Source organism: Electrona antarctica (assembly GCF_951216825.1).
Source record: "Electrona antarctica genome assembly, chromosome: 13".
Lineage (NCBI taxonomy): Eukaryota > Metazoa > Chordata > Actinopteri > Myctophiformes > Myctophidae > Electrona > Electrona antarctica.
In genome coordinates, this window is record NC_136794.1 from 41521533 (window position 1) to 41539365 (window position 17833).

Here is a 17833-nt window from a genome sequence, read left to right on the forward strand (position 1 = left end):
CATCTCTGGATTAAGAGTTTTGGCTAAATGCCTAAATTGTAATTGTACAAAATACTACATAACATTAAACCATTGAACAGGACAGGCATACATTATTATTTAACCAAAGTACATGCTTGACATTAGTTGAACAAAAGTGTGTGTGCATGCGTGTGTGCATGCCTGCGTGTGCCGTTTGCCCTAAAATGCCAAACATAGGGTGGACAATGGAAATAATGACGGAAATATGACAGTCCTGTTCATTCAGCTTCATGCAGATGAATGGAAATGAAAGGATTATGCAAAAATAATTGTGATTATACTCAAATAAATACAATCAGGCGATTATGTAATGATTGTGACCGACCTGAAATTGAATCAATATTAATTATAATTAGTTAAATATCTCGGCTGAAAACAGCTGATCTTGTAGATCTGCTATTTTTATTTGTTTGCGTCCCGGGCAAAACGTCTAATTTAAAATAATGCTTTGGATTTCAGGTTGTTGCCCCCAGGGTACGATTCCACGCTGCCGCCCTTCTCCTTAAAATACAATGCAATTGTTAGCATATAGCTGGGTGCTTTGACCTTGTTTTTAGCCAATCACAGTGAAAGAGCTATACTATAAAAGATCCTGAACAGCCCTCATCAGCATCAACCTGCGTTTGCCTTCAGAGCTGACTTAACAAGGTATCCAGAGATTCCAGACGCAGGAGGTGAACACTATCATATAGCCAAGATGAATTTTCACGTTCTTCTAATCGTCGCCACCATCATAGGCAGAAGTAGTCAGCTGACACTGCAGGACTGCACTTCAGAAGGACAAGCGAGGCGTCCAGAATACACTGACATCGCAGTGACATGTGGCACCGACTCCATCAGTCTGGCAATCCAAGCCTGCCCTATCGTCTACACCGGCTACAACATGTCGCTGATGATCGTGAACCATAAGTCGGACGCAGCCTGCAGGGGAACCCTGGATTTGTCTGCATCTCCACCCGTGCTGCGTTTCAACTTCCCCTTGAACAATACCCATGCCTGTGGAAGTGTCTTCAGGACCACCAGCGCTGCCGGCACAGGAGTGTTCTCAGACTTCTCCAACATCCAGACAGTCAACGTCAGTGGCATTGTGCGAGCCTTCGATCCCACCACAGGGACAATCACCTACAATGCTGAGATGAAGTACTATTACTCCTGCGCCTACCCCTTAGAGTACCTGATCAACAACACCCAGATTGATGTGTCAGCCTCCTCTATTTCATTGAACGACAACAATGGCAGCTTCATCAGCACCCTGCGCCTGGAGCTGTTCAGCGATAGTGCCTACACAACGCCCCTGGTGATGCCACAGAATGGAATCGAGCTGAGGACCAAGGTCTACGTAGAGGTGAAAGCCACCAACTTGACAACCCAGTACAACGTGCTTCTGGACCGGTGCTACGCCTCAATCTCCGCACTTCCTACCAACTCCACCTTCTTCAACCTGTTTGTACCCTGCGAGGTTGAAAAGCTCACCACCATGAACCAGAACGGCATCAGCCAGACCGCCCGCTTCTCCTTCCCGGCTTTCCGCTTCATGGAGCAGCAGAACGAGACCGTCTCCACCTACTACCTGCACTGCATCACACGCCTGTGCGAGGTCGCCACCTGCAGCGGCTTCATGGCGTGCAACAACAGGAGAAGGAGAAGCACGGACGATGAGCCAGCCGACTTCTCCCACCTCCACACCATCACCTCCCCAGAGATCATCACCCAAGAAAATGCCATCACGGGCCAGACCAAAACACACAATGCAAATTCTTCCGCCGGGCTTGGTGCTGCTGTAGGTGTTTTAGCCTTTGTGTGCATTGTTGCCCTCTGCATCGCTGCCGTCTTTTACAAGAAGCTCATCAGGAAATGGTAGTTGGAAAGAAAATATATTAAAAAAAAAGGTTCATAAACACAGTTTTAATATGTGAAAGTGTATGGAATATTTTGAAAGGGAAGTCAATGTACCTTCCAAAGTATTACTGTTTAATTTATTGAATTTATTGAATTCATCTTCTTTGCTTATACTTTGTGTACTTTAAAGTGTAACATTTATTCTTAAGTCATCTTGACTTGTTTCTATAATTTCTTTTTCACACATTGAGGTATGCTTGGAGTACAATCATTTCACTGCCTGCAATGTTGCTACCAGCTGTTGTGTGTGTACTTGACAACAATAAAGAACAAACGTCTGCATTTAATGTGTAACCCATGAAGACCTGAGGCCAATTCTAAAAATGTCTACGAAACTCTTAACAGTTTTCTGAAAAACGTAATGTGTCTATGTCAGTAATGTGTCTATGTCAGTGGTTTTCTATGTCAGTGGTTTCCTATGTCAGTGCTTTTCAAACGTCAAGCACCCCCAACATTATATGGATTTGGCTGCAAACAATATTTTGTTCCAGGGACCCCCAGAAGCAAAGATTTTGAAGGATTGTAAAAAATAATATATCTTATCTATCGTATATATGTGTGTGTATATATGCGCACATTTTCATGATTTTCAAAAATAGCATATCTTAGCTCAGCCTACAACGTTTCGGTCTAAACGATCTTCATCTTTGTGTTGTAACATGGAGTGGATAATACACATCTCTAATTAAACTGTGTTTTATACCATGGCAACCCAATTGAAATGTCTGGATTGACATAACTATATGTAATGTAATTGTGCATTTATATAGCACCTTTATCCAAGGCGCTTTACATACGGTAGATTGTGAATTACATTCACCCATTCACATTAGGGCTGTCACGATTCGCCTAATCCACGATTCAATTCAACTTTCGATGTTAAGGTCACGATTCGATTCGATACAATTTTCGATACGATTCAATGGATATTTTTTTAAAACCTTCTATTTTCAGCACAGAGCGCTGTATGATCATTAATTTAGGCTAATGTTTTGATTTGTAAAGAAAAACACTTCTCTGCAATAAGTCACTTTTTATTTGACTAATAACAAATGAGAATAGCATCAACAATATTTAACTTTGGGTTTTATGTCCTCACATCATTTTGAGATGTTTCTTTAAGATGATGAGATAGATGACAACATTATTGTTAAGCTCTACTCTAAGTAACTAAATGAAATCAAAAGTAAATATAATAAAGCTGGGACTCGATTACAAATATTAATCTAATTAGAGGCCTTATAAATAATTAATCTCAATTAATCAAAGGTATGCCAGTGAATCAATGAATAGTGACTACAAAAGATTAAGCAATAAAACATTGTTTTTGAGGCGTGGGGTGGCGGGGTGCTAGCTACTAGTTTTTGTTTTGGCCTCTAGTTGTTTTTGAGGGGCGCTAGCTGGTAACTCCTATACTAGCCATGGTTCACATGGCTTGTTCACAGTCATGTTTCAGGGCTACTACTTGGAGTCGGGACTCGGGCCTAACATTAGCCCCACTAAAGGAGCTCACTCAGGCGCTCTAATGTAGCAGCTTCAGGGAGAGGTTCCATGGGCTGGTCTGGCGTCAGCGTCCACGTTCCAGGTTGAATAAACGGACGGCCGTGCGAATGCAATGGAATATCGCGAGTCGGCTGGTGATTTCGATACACTGTATCGAACGTCGATTTCGATACGAACCGAGAATCGTGACAGCCTTAATTCACATGCATTCATACACCGATGGTGGGTTTTCTTTTCAAAATATCGTTCCAGTTTTGACGCATATCGGAAATAGCAGGAGCTCACATCGCATTGTAGACCGGCAATTTTTGCTTAAGTGCTTCAACACAAGGTGTTGTGAGCTTGTAGTGGCTTTGTTCGTGATTAAGAATCTTTCCTCATGCTTTTGTCCCATGTCTCTCTCTGTGACATAAATCAGAGGCATTCATTTGGGGTCAAATTCACTTACAGTATGCATATGAAAATATGCATATTTTGTATTTTTTATTATTGAAGATCCATCTCGCTTTAGATCTCAATCAGGGGCATGATTTAGGGTCAAGTTTATTTGTAATGCATATATTTTCTCCTCTTCTGAATGTGTTTTTTAATTGCAGTTCCATCTAATTTTGAGATCTCAATCCATGCCCATCAATCTACAGTAGCCTACATGTTGCATGTGATACATGTTATAGATACATGACCGAGGCAAACAGAGAAAAAAAATGGCGGCGAGCGTTTTTCTCTAAATTGAGGCTCAGATGAGGTGATATGAGGTGAGGGACGATGTTTATAGCTCTAAAATTGTGCGGGGCTCCGGTTAGCATATTAGCGTTTTTAATGCTGAGAAGGATCGTCAGCTCGAAAATGGACGAGTCACGGGGTCTTCTTTGCTGCATTTTTCGTGCATTTTGCCTGGCACTGGGGAAAGAGCACCTGGAGTAAATGGTGGCAAGAAATGTGTAAATTCTAAGTTTTCTGAAAAAACCTATGTTGCTTATATAGCTAAGATCTAAAATGACACATGCTTTCCAAGTCTAAATGCGTTCAGTAAGGCTATGTGTGGTTCTAGAGTAGACATTGTTGATTTCGTCAAACTATGATTTTTTTTCTTTTGTCGACTACCTTTTCACTGACAAAAACTAAATAAACTATAAGCTATGATGACTAAAACTAAGACTAAATATATTGACAACAAATTAAATCTAGACAAAAAGGTTAGGAGAAGAGATGCAGTAGAACTAAAACTCATTTGATTTTATGCTGAAAATATATTCAGAAAGTGTAAAATCAGCCATTACGACGGCATCTAGGCCCGGCAAAATACATTTTAGTCGACTAAATCAACTGTAGATTCAGTCGACTAAAATCTTATGATATTTTGTCGACTAAAACTAGACTAACACTAAAACATTCCAGATTACTAAAATGTGACTAAAACTAAATGAAAACTTTTCAAGAGACTATGACTAAAACCAAAATCGAAATTTGCTGTCAAATTCAACACTGGTTCTAGAAGTAAATGTCGTCACCAGTGCTTTTTCAACAGGCGGATATTGTGGAGCTGGTCGAGCAGAGAGCAGCCTTTCCAGGTTGTTGAAAGGTATATGGACCACCATACGTTGCATGACAACATGACACTAGCACGTACCTCCCAAAGTGTCACTAAATACAGTACCAGGACCATATAACCCACTCCGACTGCCTCCCATGTCCGGTGAATTTACCTTTACATTCTGTACACATCTGAAGACTCACCGCTTCAGACTCCACCTTATAGCCCCTAGCACTTGCCATACAGTAGCACCTACCCTAATAGCATTGACGACCTTTCGGGCTTATGTAAAATAATGCTAAAATGTAATTTAGATAGCATGTTATGTATTGTCCACATAATACAGTATGTCAGGTCATTGTTGACCTGGCAACGTATAGTGTGTGTTTAGTTTCTATAGATTTTGTTTGGATATTTTACTGTTAGATAATAGTTCTTGGTTTGGCTACAGTATGTCCCTATATTGCTATTTCTATGCATTTGATGTATTGGTTGATTGATTGATTAATTGATTGATATTTATTAACAGTTTGCAGAATTACAGTACATTTCAAGCACAAACTCAATACAAAGGCTGTTAACTGTGAGTGGACGACCCAATTAAGCATTACACTTGTTTCCAATAGGGTCCACCATGTTCAATTAATCAAATACATTTAGAGACGTACAAATAGACACTTCTATATAGACAAAGAACAGAACAGGAATTCATCATAATGGAGGTAAAAAGGGAAAAGAAACATATCCTGTGAGGGAAAAAAAGGGGTGGGCGGTGGGGGGGATTCACGTTCAGCTCCGTTCATTTGTTTGTTTTCCTTGGAGGAGCTGCTTTGGGTCCCCAAGTCGGCTCCGTGGCCGTACCTTGTGTTGTCCTATGCTACTGTAAATTTATCTGGATTAAGAGAGTTTTGTAATTGTACAAAATACTACATAACAGTAACCATTGAACAGGACAGGCATACATTATTATTTAACCAATGAACATGCTTGGCATTAGTTGAACAAAAGTGTGTGCATGCGTGTGTGCGTGCGTGAAATTGAATCAATATTAATTATAATTAGTTAAATATCTCAGCTGAAAACAGCTGATCTGAAAGCTCTCTACATACTGAATGAATGAATGAATGAATACGAAAAATGTTGATAGAACCAAATGGACTCTTAAATGGAACCAACTGGGCCCATATTTCCATTTGTACATTCTCAGACTTGTTATGGGAATCGGCCTGATTTATTTTTGTAGTTTGTTTATATATTTAATTTATTTAACTGCATGGGACAATGCATATATTAATCAACATGTCATTTTTCAAATCCATGTAAATGGGCCACAGTTAGCCAGAAGCATTTTTTTGTATCTGTAGTCCCATGAGCAGACTCTTAAAAGTGGTAATAAAACTATCCATACATACAAAAACATACAATACAAGACAAGTTAACATAATACAGGGGACAGAACAATTACAGCGAAAAGTCATAAGTGACACCAGTGACACTGAGGAGGGGGGGGGGGTCCTTCATTTCACGGCCTCAAGAGTTACAGATCTAATAAGGGTCCATTTGGTTACCAACTCTCCATCATTTAGCTAGCTTGGAACCACCTGGAACCCCTTCAATTAAGGACCCCTGGCCTGGTGGTCCCCGTATACCAGTGGTTTGAGAACCACTGCATGCTTTAGAGCCTTGGAGGAGGCCATGCAGGTGGAGGTGAACCTCCGAGGAACTTGAAGCTGCTGGACTCTGTCCACTCTGCGGTTCCACTGGTGCTGTGAACGGGGGCATGAATTCCCCACAGCCTCCATGTAACTCACAGTCATCTCCCCGTTGTTTGGCTTTTGTTTTGACGGTGGGATGCAGGTTGTCATGCTGACACCACGATATCAAGCACTCTCACTTCCTCTGCGTACTGTAGTGTACAGTATGTAGTCAGTGTATAGTATAGGCCGTTCAGTGTCATCATCTGTAACTAGGCCAAGAAGGCTTGATTACATGTGCATACATGTGTGTGTGTGTGTGTGTTGAACTTGATGACCAGTTCACACTGCAACCACTTTAACCACCCTGTCATTCAACTTTTCCACCTTCCACCTTTTCTTTTCAAAATATTGTTCCAGTTTTTACGCATATCAGAAATAGCAGGAGCTCACGTCTCATTGTAAACCGGCAATTTTTGCTATTGGTCATACAGCAAAACTGTGTTATTATTTCAAAACTGTTGAATCAACCCAAAACATCCCCAAAAAGTTAACATTTTCATGAATTAAAGCCAAAATTAAATGATTTAAAAAAAAATGAAATCAAAGGCGGGAAGCTTGTAGATCTGCTATTTTTATTTGTTTGCGTCCCGGGCAAAACGTCTAATTTAAAATAATGCTTTGGATTTCAGGTTGTTGCCCCCAGGGTACGATTCCACGCTGCCGCCCTTCTCCTTAAAATACAATGCAATTGTTAGCATATAGCTGGGTGCTTTGACCTTGTTTTTAGCCAATCACAGTGAAAGAGCTATACTATAAAAGAGTCCTGAACAGCCCTCATCAGCATCAACCTGCGTTTGCCTTCAGAGCTGACTTAACAAGGTATCCAGAGATTCCAGACGCAGGAGCTGAACACTGCCAAGATGAATTTTCACGTTCTTCTAATCGTTGCCACCATCATAGGCAGAAGTAGTCAGCTGACACTGAGTGACTGCGGTACAATAGGACAAGCGAGGCGTCCAGAATACACTGACATCGAGGTGACATGTGGCACCGACTCCATCAGTCTGGCAATCCAAGCCTGCCCTATCGTCTACACCGGCTACAACGAATCGCTGATGATCGTGAACAATAAGTCGGACGCAGCCTGCAAGGGAACCCTGGATATGTCTGTATCTCCACCCGTGGTGCGTTTCAACTTCCCCTTGAACAATACCCATGCCTGTGGAAGTGTCTTCAGGACCACCAGCGCTGCCGGCACAGGAGTGTTCTCAGACTTCTCCAACATCCAGACAGTCAACGTCAGTGGCATTGTGCGATCCTCCGATCCCACCACAGGGACAATCACCTACAATGCTGAGATGAAGTACTATTACTCCTGCGCCTACCCCTTAGAGTACCTGATCAACAAAAGCAAAAAAAAACTTCATAAATGACAATATTGAATTCAACAAACAACACCCAGAAAAACTATGGGAGGCATTAAACAAATTAGGCTGTAGCAATAAATTACAAACCAAATCATCAAACTACTGTATTATTTCAAATGGTTCTCCCATCACTGACAAATCAGCAGTAGCAAACTGTTTCAACAATTTTTTCACCAACATCGCCACACAATTAGTGAATAAACTCCCCCCGCACTCTGGTCTGTATGGCTCTGATCACATCAACAAAACTTATGCAAAACTAGGGGCTCAAAAAGACTCCTTCTCAATAAAACCGGTAAAAACTGAAGATGTGCTAAAAAAACTAAGCACCCTGCAGCCAAACAAGGCCACCGGACATGACAATATCCCAACCAGATTCCTCAGAGACACCGCTGTCTCCATAGCCCCAATAATAGCCCTGCACATTACAAATGTATCCATCAGCCATGCCGCGTTCCACAGGAACTAAAGATGACGAGAGTAATTCCACTCTTCAAAAAAGGAAGCAAACTAGTTCCACCTCAAAAATAATAGAGAGACTAATTTACGAGCAAATTAGTAATTACTTAAGTGAACGCAAGCTGCTGTTCGAATTTCAATCTGGTTTCAGAACATCGCACTCCACTGACACATGCCTACTATATTTGAATGACTACATCAAACACGAGGTAGACTCAGGCAAATACTGCGGCATGGTCATGCTGGACCTTCAAAAGGCATTTGATACCATAAATCATTCGATCCTGCTGGAAAAACTGAGGGCGACTGGTTTTGATAGTAAATCTTTAGAGTGGATGAGGTCCTACCTTGAGGGAAGAGAACAAATGGTTGACATAAACGGAACCATGTCCTCCTCCCTCCCAGTGAGCTGTGGGGTCCCTCAAGGAAGCATACTAGGACCATTACTGTTTCTACTTTATATTATACACAAAACTAGAGGTAGCGTAAACAATGATCTGGTGCCGCCCACTTACAAAACAAATATGGGTAAATTCACCTTCCGCAGCACTGCTATTCAGTTGTGGAATGCCCTGCCCCCTTCCCTTAAAACTAAGCCTCCTTTAAAACAGACCTAAAATTTCACCTGTCAGCAGGTCAGAGGGAGAGGAGGTGACAAATTACTGTTTTAGATTATTGTTCATTGACTATATGTGTGTGAGTGCATGGGACCCGAATGGAAACAAGACCGCAAGGTCTTTCTTCGGAAATCCCTTTGGACCAAAACAAAAATGCCTAGCTGTACATTGTGCTGTTTGCATTTCTTTCTTATTGTCTAATAAAATATTCAATCAATCAAAAAAACACCCAGGTTGATGTGTCAGCCTCCTCTATTGCATTGAAGGACAACAATGGCAGCTTCATCAGCACCCTGTGCCTGGAGCTGTTCAGCGATAGTGCCTACACAAGTTGGAAATAAAATATATATAAAAAAGGTTCATAAACACAGTTTTAATATGTGAAGTGTATGGAATGTTTTGAAAGGGAAGTCAATGTACCTTCCAAAGTATTACTGTTTAATGTATTGAATTCATTTAATTCATCATCTTTGCTTGTACTTTGTGTACTTTATGTACTTTAAAGTGTAACATTTATTCTTGAGTCATCTTGACTCGTTTCTATCATTTCTTTTTCACACATTGAGGTATGCTTGGAGTACAATAATTTCACTGCCTGCAATGTTGCTACTAGCTGTTGTGTGTGTACTTGACATTGACAACAATAAAGAACTTGAACGAAAAGCACTTTGTATTTGTGTATTTGAATGATATTTTTGTTGAAACGCTGTAGCCCAGCCAAACGTCTGCATTTAATGTGTAACCCATAAAGACCTGAGGCCAATTCTAAAAATGTCTACCAAAGAACAGTTTTTTGAAAAACATAATGTGTCTAAGTCAGTGGTTTTCTACTTTTCAAACGTCAATCACCCCCAACATTATATGGATTTGGCTGCAAACATATATATATATGATAAGATATATATATATATATATATTTTATTATTATTATTTTAAGATTAAGATTTGCACACATTTTCATGATTGTCAAAAATAGCAGATCTTAGCTCAGCCTACAACGTTTCAGTCTAAACGATCTTCATCTTTGTGTTGTAACATGACATGTTTTATTATACCATGGCAACCCGATGACCAGTTCACATTGCAGCCACTTTAACCACCCTGTTGTCACCCTTTTCCACCTTTTCTTTTCAAAATATCGTTCCAGTTTTGACGCATATCGGAAATAGCAGGAGCTCACGTCGCATTGTAGACCGGCAATTTTTGCTTAAGTGCTTCAACACAAGGTGTTGTGAGCTTGTAGTGGCTTTGTTCGTGATTAAGAATCTTTCCTCTTGCTTTTGTCCCATGTCACTCTCTGTGACATAAATCAGGGGCATTCATTTGGGGTCAAATTCACTTACAGTATGCATATGAAAATATGCATATTTTGTATTTTTTATTATTGCAGGTCCATCTCGCTTTAGATCTCAATCAGGGGCATTCATCATTCATCATAAAGGAGGTAAAAAAGGAAAAGAAACATATACAGTGAGGGAAAAAAAGGGGTGGGCGGTGGGGGGGATTCACGTTCAGCTCCGTTCATTTGTTTGTTTTCCTTGGAGGAGCTGCGTTGGGTCCCCAAGTCGGCTCCGTGGCCGTACCTTGAGTTGGCTGTGTGGCCGTGACCATCTCTTGTGTTGTCCTTGTGTTGGGTCCCCAAGTCGGCTCAGTGGCCGTACCTTGAGTTGGCTGTGTGGCCGTGACCGTCTCTTGTGTTGTCCTTGCGGTGGGTCCCCAAGTCGGCTCAGTGGCCGTACCTTGAGTTGGCTGTGTGGCCGCGACCGTCTCTTGTGTTGTCCTTGCGGTGGGTCCCCAAGTCGGCTCAGTGGCCGTACCTTGAGTTGGCTGTGTGGCCGTGACCGTCTCTTGTGTTGTCCTTGCGGTGGGTCCCCAAGTCGGCTCAGTGGCCGTACCTTGAGTTGGCTGTGTGGCCGTGACCGTCTCTTGTGTTGTCCTTGCGGTGGGTCCCCAAGTCGGCTCAGTGGCCGTACCTTGAGTTGGCTGTGTGGCCGTGACCGTCTCTTGTGTTGTCCTTGCGGTGGGTCCCCAAGTCGGCTCAGTGGCCGTACCTTGAGTTGGCTGTGTGGCCGCGACCGTCTCTTGTGTTGTCCTTGCGTCCGTGTTGCGTCCTGAATGAATGAATAGTTTATTTCGATCTTTCAGAGAGACATTACACATTAAACTGCAGTTATTTTAATGTGATCGAAAAGGCATAGGCGGAAGCTTATAGCTTATTAGTGCCTATCCTCCTGGGTGTTTTTTTTAATTGCAGTTCCATCTAATTTTGAGATCTCAATCCATGCCCATCAATCTACAGTACATGTTATACATGTTATAGATGCACACAATTCTTTCAAACTTTACGTCCAGATTTTGGGCATTATAGTTATTTTGTCGCAATGCGTTGTGAGCTTGTAGATCAGCACAGCATTTGTTTTATTTTTTGTTGCATTGGCTTATCTTCATGCTAATACTGTTCATCTTTACCGTCTTGTCTGGCATCGCTTCATAGGCTTATTCTAACCACATGAACCCTAGCGTCTCCATTTTGGAACAAACAGCCGATCTACACGCTTGTACTTCGGCTGTTTTCAACCATACAGTATGTAGGCTAGTGTAGAGGGGGAAAAAGAGCTGGGGCCCGGAATACATGCAATGCAAATTAATGCTGAGAAGGATCGTCAGCTCGAAAATGGACGAGTCACAGGGTCTTCTTTGCTGCCTTTTTCGTGCATTTTGCCTGGCACTGGGGAAAGAGCACCTGGAGTAAATGGTGGTAATGGTGGCAAGAAAAAACCTATGTTGCTTATATAGCTAAGATCTAAAATGACACATGCTTTCCAAGTCTAAATGCGTTCAGTAGGCTATGTGTGGTTCTAGAGCAGGGGTGGCCACACTTTTTTGACTTGAGAGCTACTTTCAAAATGACTAGCTCAACAAGCTCTACTGACCAAACTAATTAGTATCCCTTTATAGTTATACATAAGACACACTTGGAACAGGAAATAGAGGAGAAATGGAATTGGTAGGTTTTCTTATATAACTTAGTAATGCTACTGCATGATGTTGCATTGTGTGCAACACTCTTGAAAACATAGTATTGCATTGTGGGTTTGAGCTGACAGGCCCTGGCTATTTATGTCAATCAATCAAGTCACCTTAATTCAAGGGGCATGTCATGTGATCTACCTGCACAGCCTTTGTGATCTACTGGTAGATCACGATCTACCTTTTGGGCACCCCTGTTCTAGAGTATAGACAGTGTTGATGTTGAAAGGTATATGGACCACCATACATTGCATGACAACATGACACTAGCACGTACCTCCCAAAGTGTCACTAAATACAGTACCAGGACCATATAACCCACCATAAAACTCACTCTTTACCTTTACATTCTGTACACATCTGAAGACTCACCGCTTCAGACCCCCGCCTTATAGCCCCTAGCACTTGCCATACAGTAGCACCAACCCTAATAGCATTTATGACCTTTCAGGCTTATGTAAATGCTAAAATGTAATTTAGATAGCATGTTATGTATTGTCCACATATACAGTATTCAGGTCATTGTTGAACAAAAGTGTGTGTGTGTGTGTGTGTGTGTGTGTGTGTGTGTGTGTGTGTGTGTGTGTGTGTGTGTGTGTGTGTGTGTGTGTGTGTGTGTGTGTGTGTGTGTGTGTGTGTGTGTGTGTGTGTGTGTGTGTGTGTGTGTGTGTGTGTGTGTGTGTGTGTGTGCGTACCTGAAATTGAATCAATATTAATTATAATTAGTTAAATATCTCAGCTGAAAACAGCTGATCTGAAAGCTCTCTACATAATGAATGAATGAATGAATGAATGAATACGAAAAAAGTTGATAGAACCAAATGGACTCTTAAATGGAAACTGGACCCATATTTCCATTTGTACATTCTCAGACTTGTTATGGGAATCGACCTGATTTATTTTTGTAGTTTGTTTATATATTTATTTATTTAACTGGGAGAATGCATATTAATCAACATGTGGGGCCACATTGCATGCATGTCGTAGACAAAATAGCTGATCTACAAGTTCAAAACGTGTCGCGATGCAACACATTTTGAACTTGTAGATCGGCTATTTTTGCTACGACATGCATGCAATGTGGCCTGATTGCATGCACTCTGGAGTGAGTATGGAGATATAATGGCCCTCTCCATCGTCAAAGTTGCCCAGCCCTGCTTTAGAGCCTTGAGGAGACGGGTGGAAGTGAACCTCCGAGGAACTTGAAGCTGCTGTCCACTCTGCGGTCCCACTGGTGCTGTGAACGGGGGCATGAATTCCCCCCTCCATGTAACTCAATCATCTCCCCGTTGTTTGGCTTTTGTTTTGATGGTGGGATGCAGGTTGTCATGCTGACACCACGATATCAAGCACTCTCACTTCCTCTGCGTACTGTAGTGTACAGTATGTAGTCAGTGTATAGTATAGGCCGTTCAGTGTCATCATCTGTAACTAGGCCAGGAAGGCTTGATTACATGTGCATACATGTGTGTGTGTGTGTGTGTGTGTGTGTGTGTTGATGACCAGTTCACACTGCAACCACTTTAACCACCCTGTCGTCAAACTTATCCACCTTCCACCTTTTCTTTTCAAAATATCGTTCCAGTTTTGACGCATATCAGAAATAGCAGGAGCTCACGTCGCATTGTAAACAGGCAATTTTTGCTATTGGTCATACAACAAAACTGTTATTATTTAAAAACTGTTGAATCGCAACAAAACATCCCCAAAAAGCTAACATTTCCATGAATTAAAGCCTAAATTCAATGATAAAAATAAATAAAAATCAAAGCTTGTAAATCTGCTATTTTTATTTGCTTGCGTCCTGGGCAAATGTCTAATTTAAAATAATGCTTTGGATTTCAGGTTGTTGTCCCCAGGGTACGATTCCACGCTGCCGCCCTTAAAATACAATGCAATTGTTAGCATATAGCTGGGTGCTTTGACCTTGTTTTTAGCCAATCACAGTGAAAGAGACATACTACAAAAGAGTCCTGAACAGCCATCACCAGCATCAACCTGCGTTTGCCTTCAGAGCTGACTTAACAAGGTATCCAGAGATTCCAGACGCAGGAGCTGAACACTGTCATATAGATGAATTTTCACGTTCTTCTAATCGTCGCCACCATCATAGGCAGAAGTAGTCAGCTGACACTGGATGACTGCAGATCAATAGGACAAGCGAGACGTCCAGAATGCCCTGACATCGCAGTGACATGTGGCACCGACTCCATCAGTCTGGCAATCGAAGCCTGCCCTATCGTCTACACCGGCTACAACGAAACACTGATGATCGTGAACCATAAGTCGGACCCAGCCTGCAGGGGAACCCTGGATACGTCTGTATCTCCACCCGTGGTGCGTTTCAACTTCCCCTTGAACAATACCCATGCCTGTGGAAGTGTCTTCAGGACCACCAGCGCTGCCGGCACAGGAGTGTTCTCAGACTTCTCCAACATCCAGACAGTCAACGTCAGTGGCACGGTGCGATCCTCCGATCTCACCACAGGGACAATCACCTACAATGCAGAGCTGAAGTACTATTACTCCTGTGCCTACCCCTTAGAGTACCTGATAAACAACACTCAGATTGATGTGTCAGCCTCCTCTATTTCATTGAACGACAACAATGGCAGCTTCATCAGCACCCTGCGCCTGGAGCTGTTCAGCGATAGTGCCTACACAACGCCCCTGGTGATGCCACAGAATGGAATCGAGCTGAGGACCAAGGTCTACGTAGAGGTGAAAGCCACCAACTTGACAACCCAGTACAACGTGCTTCTGGACCGGTGCTACGCCTCAATCTCCCCACTTCCTACCAACTCCACCTTCTTCAACCTGTTTGTACCCTGCGGGGTTGACCAGCTCACCAGCATGAACCAGAACGGCATCAGCCAGAGCGCCCGCTTCTCCTTCCCGGCTTTCCGCTTCATGGAGCAGCAGAACGAGACCGTCTCCACCTACTACCTGCACTGCATCACACGCCTGTGCGAGGTCGCCACCTGCAGCGGCTTCATGCAGTGCAACAATAGGAGAAGGAGAAGCATGGACGATGAGCCAGCCGACTTCTCCCGGCTCCACACCATCACCTCCCCAGAGATCGTCACCCAAGAAAATGCCATCAAGGGCCAGACCAAAACACACGATGCGAATTCTTCCGCCGGGCTTGGTGCTGCTGTAGGTGTTTTAGCCTTTGTGTGCATTGTTGCCCTCTGCATCGCTGCCGTCTTTTACAAGAAGCTCATTATCTGAAAACAAACCTTCTCGAGCTGAATGTGTGATTTCTGGTGGAGGACAGTGCTTGGTTCATCTCACTTGTTGTGTGTTGGGGGAGATATTTGCTTGCCATTCATCATAGGTTAAAAAGTGTAGGACTATTTTCATTTTATATGAAGAAGGAATGTGATTGAAATGTCTATATAGTTGTCAGTGTGTTTAATAGCAAAATTTAGAAATGCATGAAAGCTGAAAGTGTTAATGTATGTAAGCGCTTCATAAGCTTTTACTTCATAAAAAAGGTTCATAAACACAGTTTTAATATATGAAAGTGTATGGAATGTTTTGAAAGGGAAGTCAATGTATCTTCCAAATTATTACTGTTTAATGTATTGAAATCATTGAATTCATCTTCTTTGCTTGTACTTTGTGTACTTTATGTACAGTGTAACATTTATTCTTGAGTCATCTTGACTCGTTTCTATCATTTCTTTTTCACACATTGAGGTATGCTTGGAGTACAATAATTTCACTGCCTGCAATGTTGCTACTAGCTGTTGTGTGTGTACTTGACATTGACAACAATAAAGAACTGTGTATTTGAATGATATTTTTGTTGAAACGCTGTAGCCCAGCCAAACGTCTGCATTTAAAGGGGAAAACCACCCATTTTCAACATTTTACTATGTCATTAATATACCTTAGAGCTGTTGTGTGGAAATAATAAAAAGTCCCCCCATTTTGTATTTCCTAGAACTGTAATTATGAAAAAAATCATTAACATGGTGAAACACATCTTGATGACATCATCAAGATGTGTTTCACCATGTTAATGATTTTTTTCAGACCTCTAGTTCTAGGAAACACAGAATGGGGGAACGTTTTTATTATTTCCACACACAAGCTCTAAGATACATTAATGACATAGTAAAATGTTGAAAATGAGTGGAATGCCCCTTTAATGTGTAACCCATAAAGACCTGAGGCCAATTCTAAAAATGTCTACGAAACTCTTAACAGTTTTCTGAAAAACGTAATGTGTCTATGTCAGTAATGTGTCTATGTCATTGGTTTTCTATGTCAGTGCTTTTCACCCCCAACATTATATGGATTTGGCTGCAAACAATATTTTGTAAAATCTTAATCTTATGATATTTAGTCGACTAAAACTAGACTAACACTAAAACATTCCAGATTACTAAAATGTGACTAAAACTAAATTAAAACTTTTCAAGAGACTATGACTAAAACTAAAATCTAAATTTGCTGTCAAATTCAACACTGGTTCTAGAAGTAAATGTCGTCACCAGTGCTTTTTCAACAGGCGGATATTGTGGAGCTGGTCGAGCAGAGAGCAGCCTTTCCAGGTTGTTGAAAGGTATAGAGGTTATGCGCGTGACATCATCATCATATCCGGAAGATATGCGGGAATGCCTACTGAGTGGCAAAAAACTACTTTCTGGCCTTGACAGCACATACATCCAAACAGAAAAGTCTTCTCTGATTGTATTAAACAATATTAAACAACATTAAACTCACTTTTCCACTCAATTTGCCATTGACTTTATGCATGCGCATACCCTCTATAGACTGGTGGAATGAATGGGTTAATAATACAGTACTAGAGCGATGCCCATTGGACACTGGCCTACTTGGAACTGATGCAAGTTGGAGTTCTTTGTCAGGCATGCCCAAATATGGACTCTATGCAGATGTCAGAACAGCATTGTGATGTCGGAACAGGCCAGCTCCATATATGGAGATATAGGGGTGATCGGGTGAGATCAATTGGCTATAATTATGGCCCTGTCCAGAGCCTGGGCAGGGGCCTTTTATCACGGTTCTGGACAACTGTAGGTCCGACCAACTCAAGGTCGGGTACTCCCTGTGGTGTGTGTCGAATTTGAAGTCAGTGGGGCGAACGGTTCTCGAGTTACGTGGATTACAGACGTACGTACAGAGACATGGTACATTTATAGATAGATTTAGAATTATAGATAGATAGATAGATAGATAGATAGATTGATGCTGTAGTGGACAAGAGATCACATGTTGACTTGTATTGTAAACCAATTGGTTCTCAAAGTGGGGTCAGCAACATTAGTTTGTACAGCATCGCAGTCGCTTTAAGCACTTTATCCATTTATATGTTGGCTATGCAAAAATAGCAGATATACAAGCTCGCTTTGTGCCACACTGTGAGGTGTGAGGCTGTGAGCCACACACATCTTGATAGTGTCAACAACACAAATCTTCTCCTCTTGGGTTGGGTCCCTATAGCAGGTTGGTGGTCCGTGGCCAAATAGGCTACACATCCATGTTGGGCTCCTTAAGCTTGGCACGAAACGGTATGAGAACCGTCGTTGATGTAAACTATACATATTCTCCCAAGCAGCACAGCACACACATGCAGGCACATGTTCCGAAGCACATGCCATGTGCACGTACATG

At 41.9% G+C, this 17833-nt stretch overlaps 3 protein-coding genes across 3 annotated transcripts; all 3 read left to right on the forward strand.

The window, feature by feature from the left end:
• Positions 1 to 718: 718 nt before the first annotated feature.
• LOC306934984 (zona pellucida-like domain-containing protein 1) lies at positions 719 to 1882 on the forward strand (the record flags this gene model as incomplete). Its single annotated transcript, XM_079517806.1, has 1 exon — positions 719 to 1882. The coding sequence occupies one exon, from the start codon at positions 719 to 721 to the stop codon at positions 1880 to 1882; it is 1164 nt and encodes a 387-aa protein (XP_079373932.1).
• A 5692-nt stretch (positions 1883 to 7574) lies between these two features.
• LOC306934985 (zona pellucida-like domain-containing protein 1) lies at positions 7575 to 9498 on the forward strand (the record flags this gene model as incomplete). Its single annotated transcript, XM_079517807.1, has 2 exons — positions 7575 to 8069; positions 9391 to 9498. The coding sequence occupies 2 exons, from the start codon at positions 7575 to 7577 to the stop codon at positions 9496 to 9498; spliced, it is 603 nt and encodes a 200-aa protein (XP_079373933.1).
• A 4762-nt stretch (positions 9499 to 14260) lies between these two features.
• On the forward strand, positions 14261 to 15418 carry LOC306934986 (zona pellucida-like domain-containing protein 1; the record flags this gene model as incomplete). Its single annotated transcript, XM_079517808.1, has 1 exon — positions 14261 to 15418. The coding sequence occupies one exon, from the start codon at positions 14261 to 14263 to the stop codon at positions 15416 to 15418; it is 1158 nt and encodes a 385-aa protein (XP_079373934.1).
• Between the last annotated feature and the right edge of the window lie 2415 nt (positions 15419 to 17833).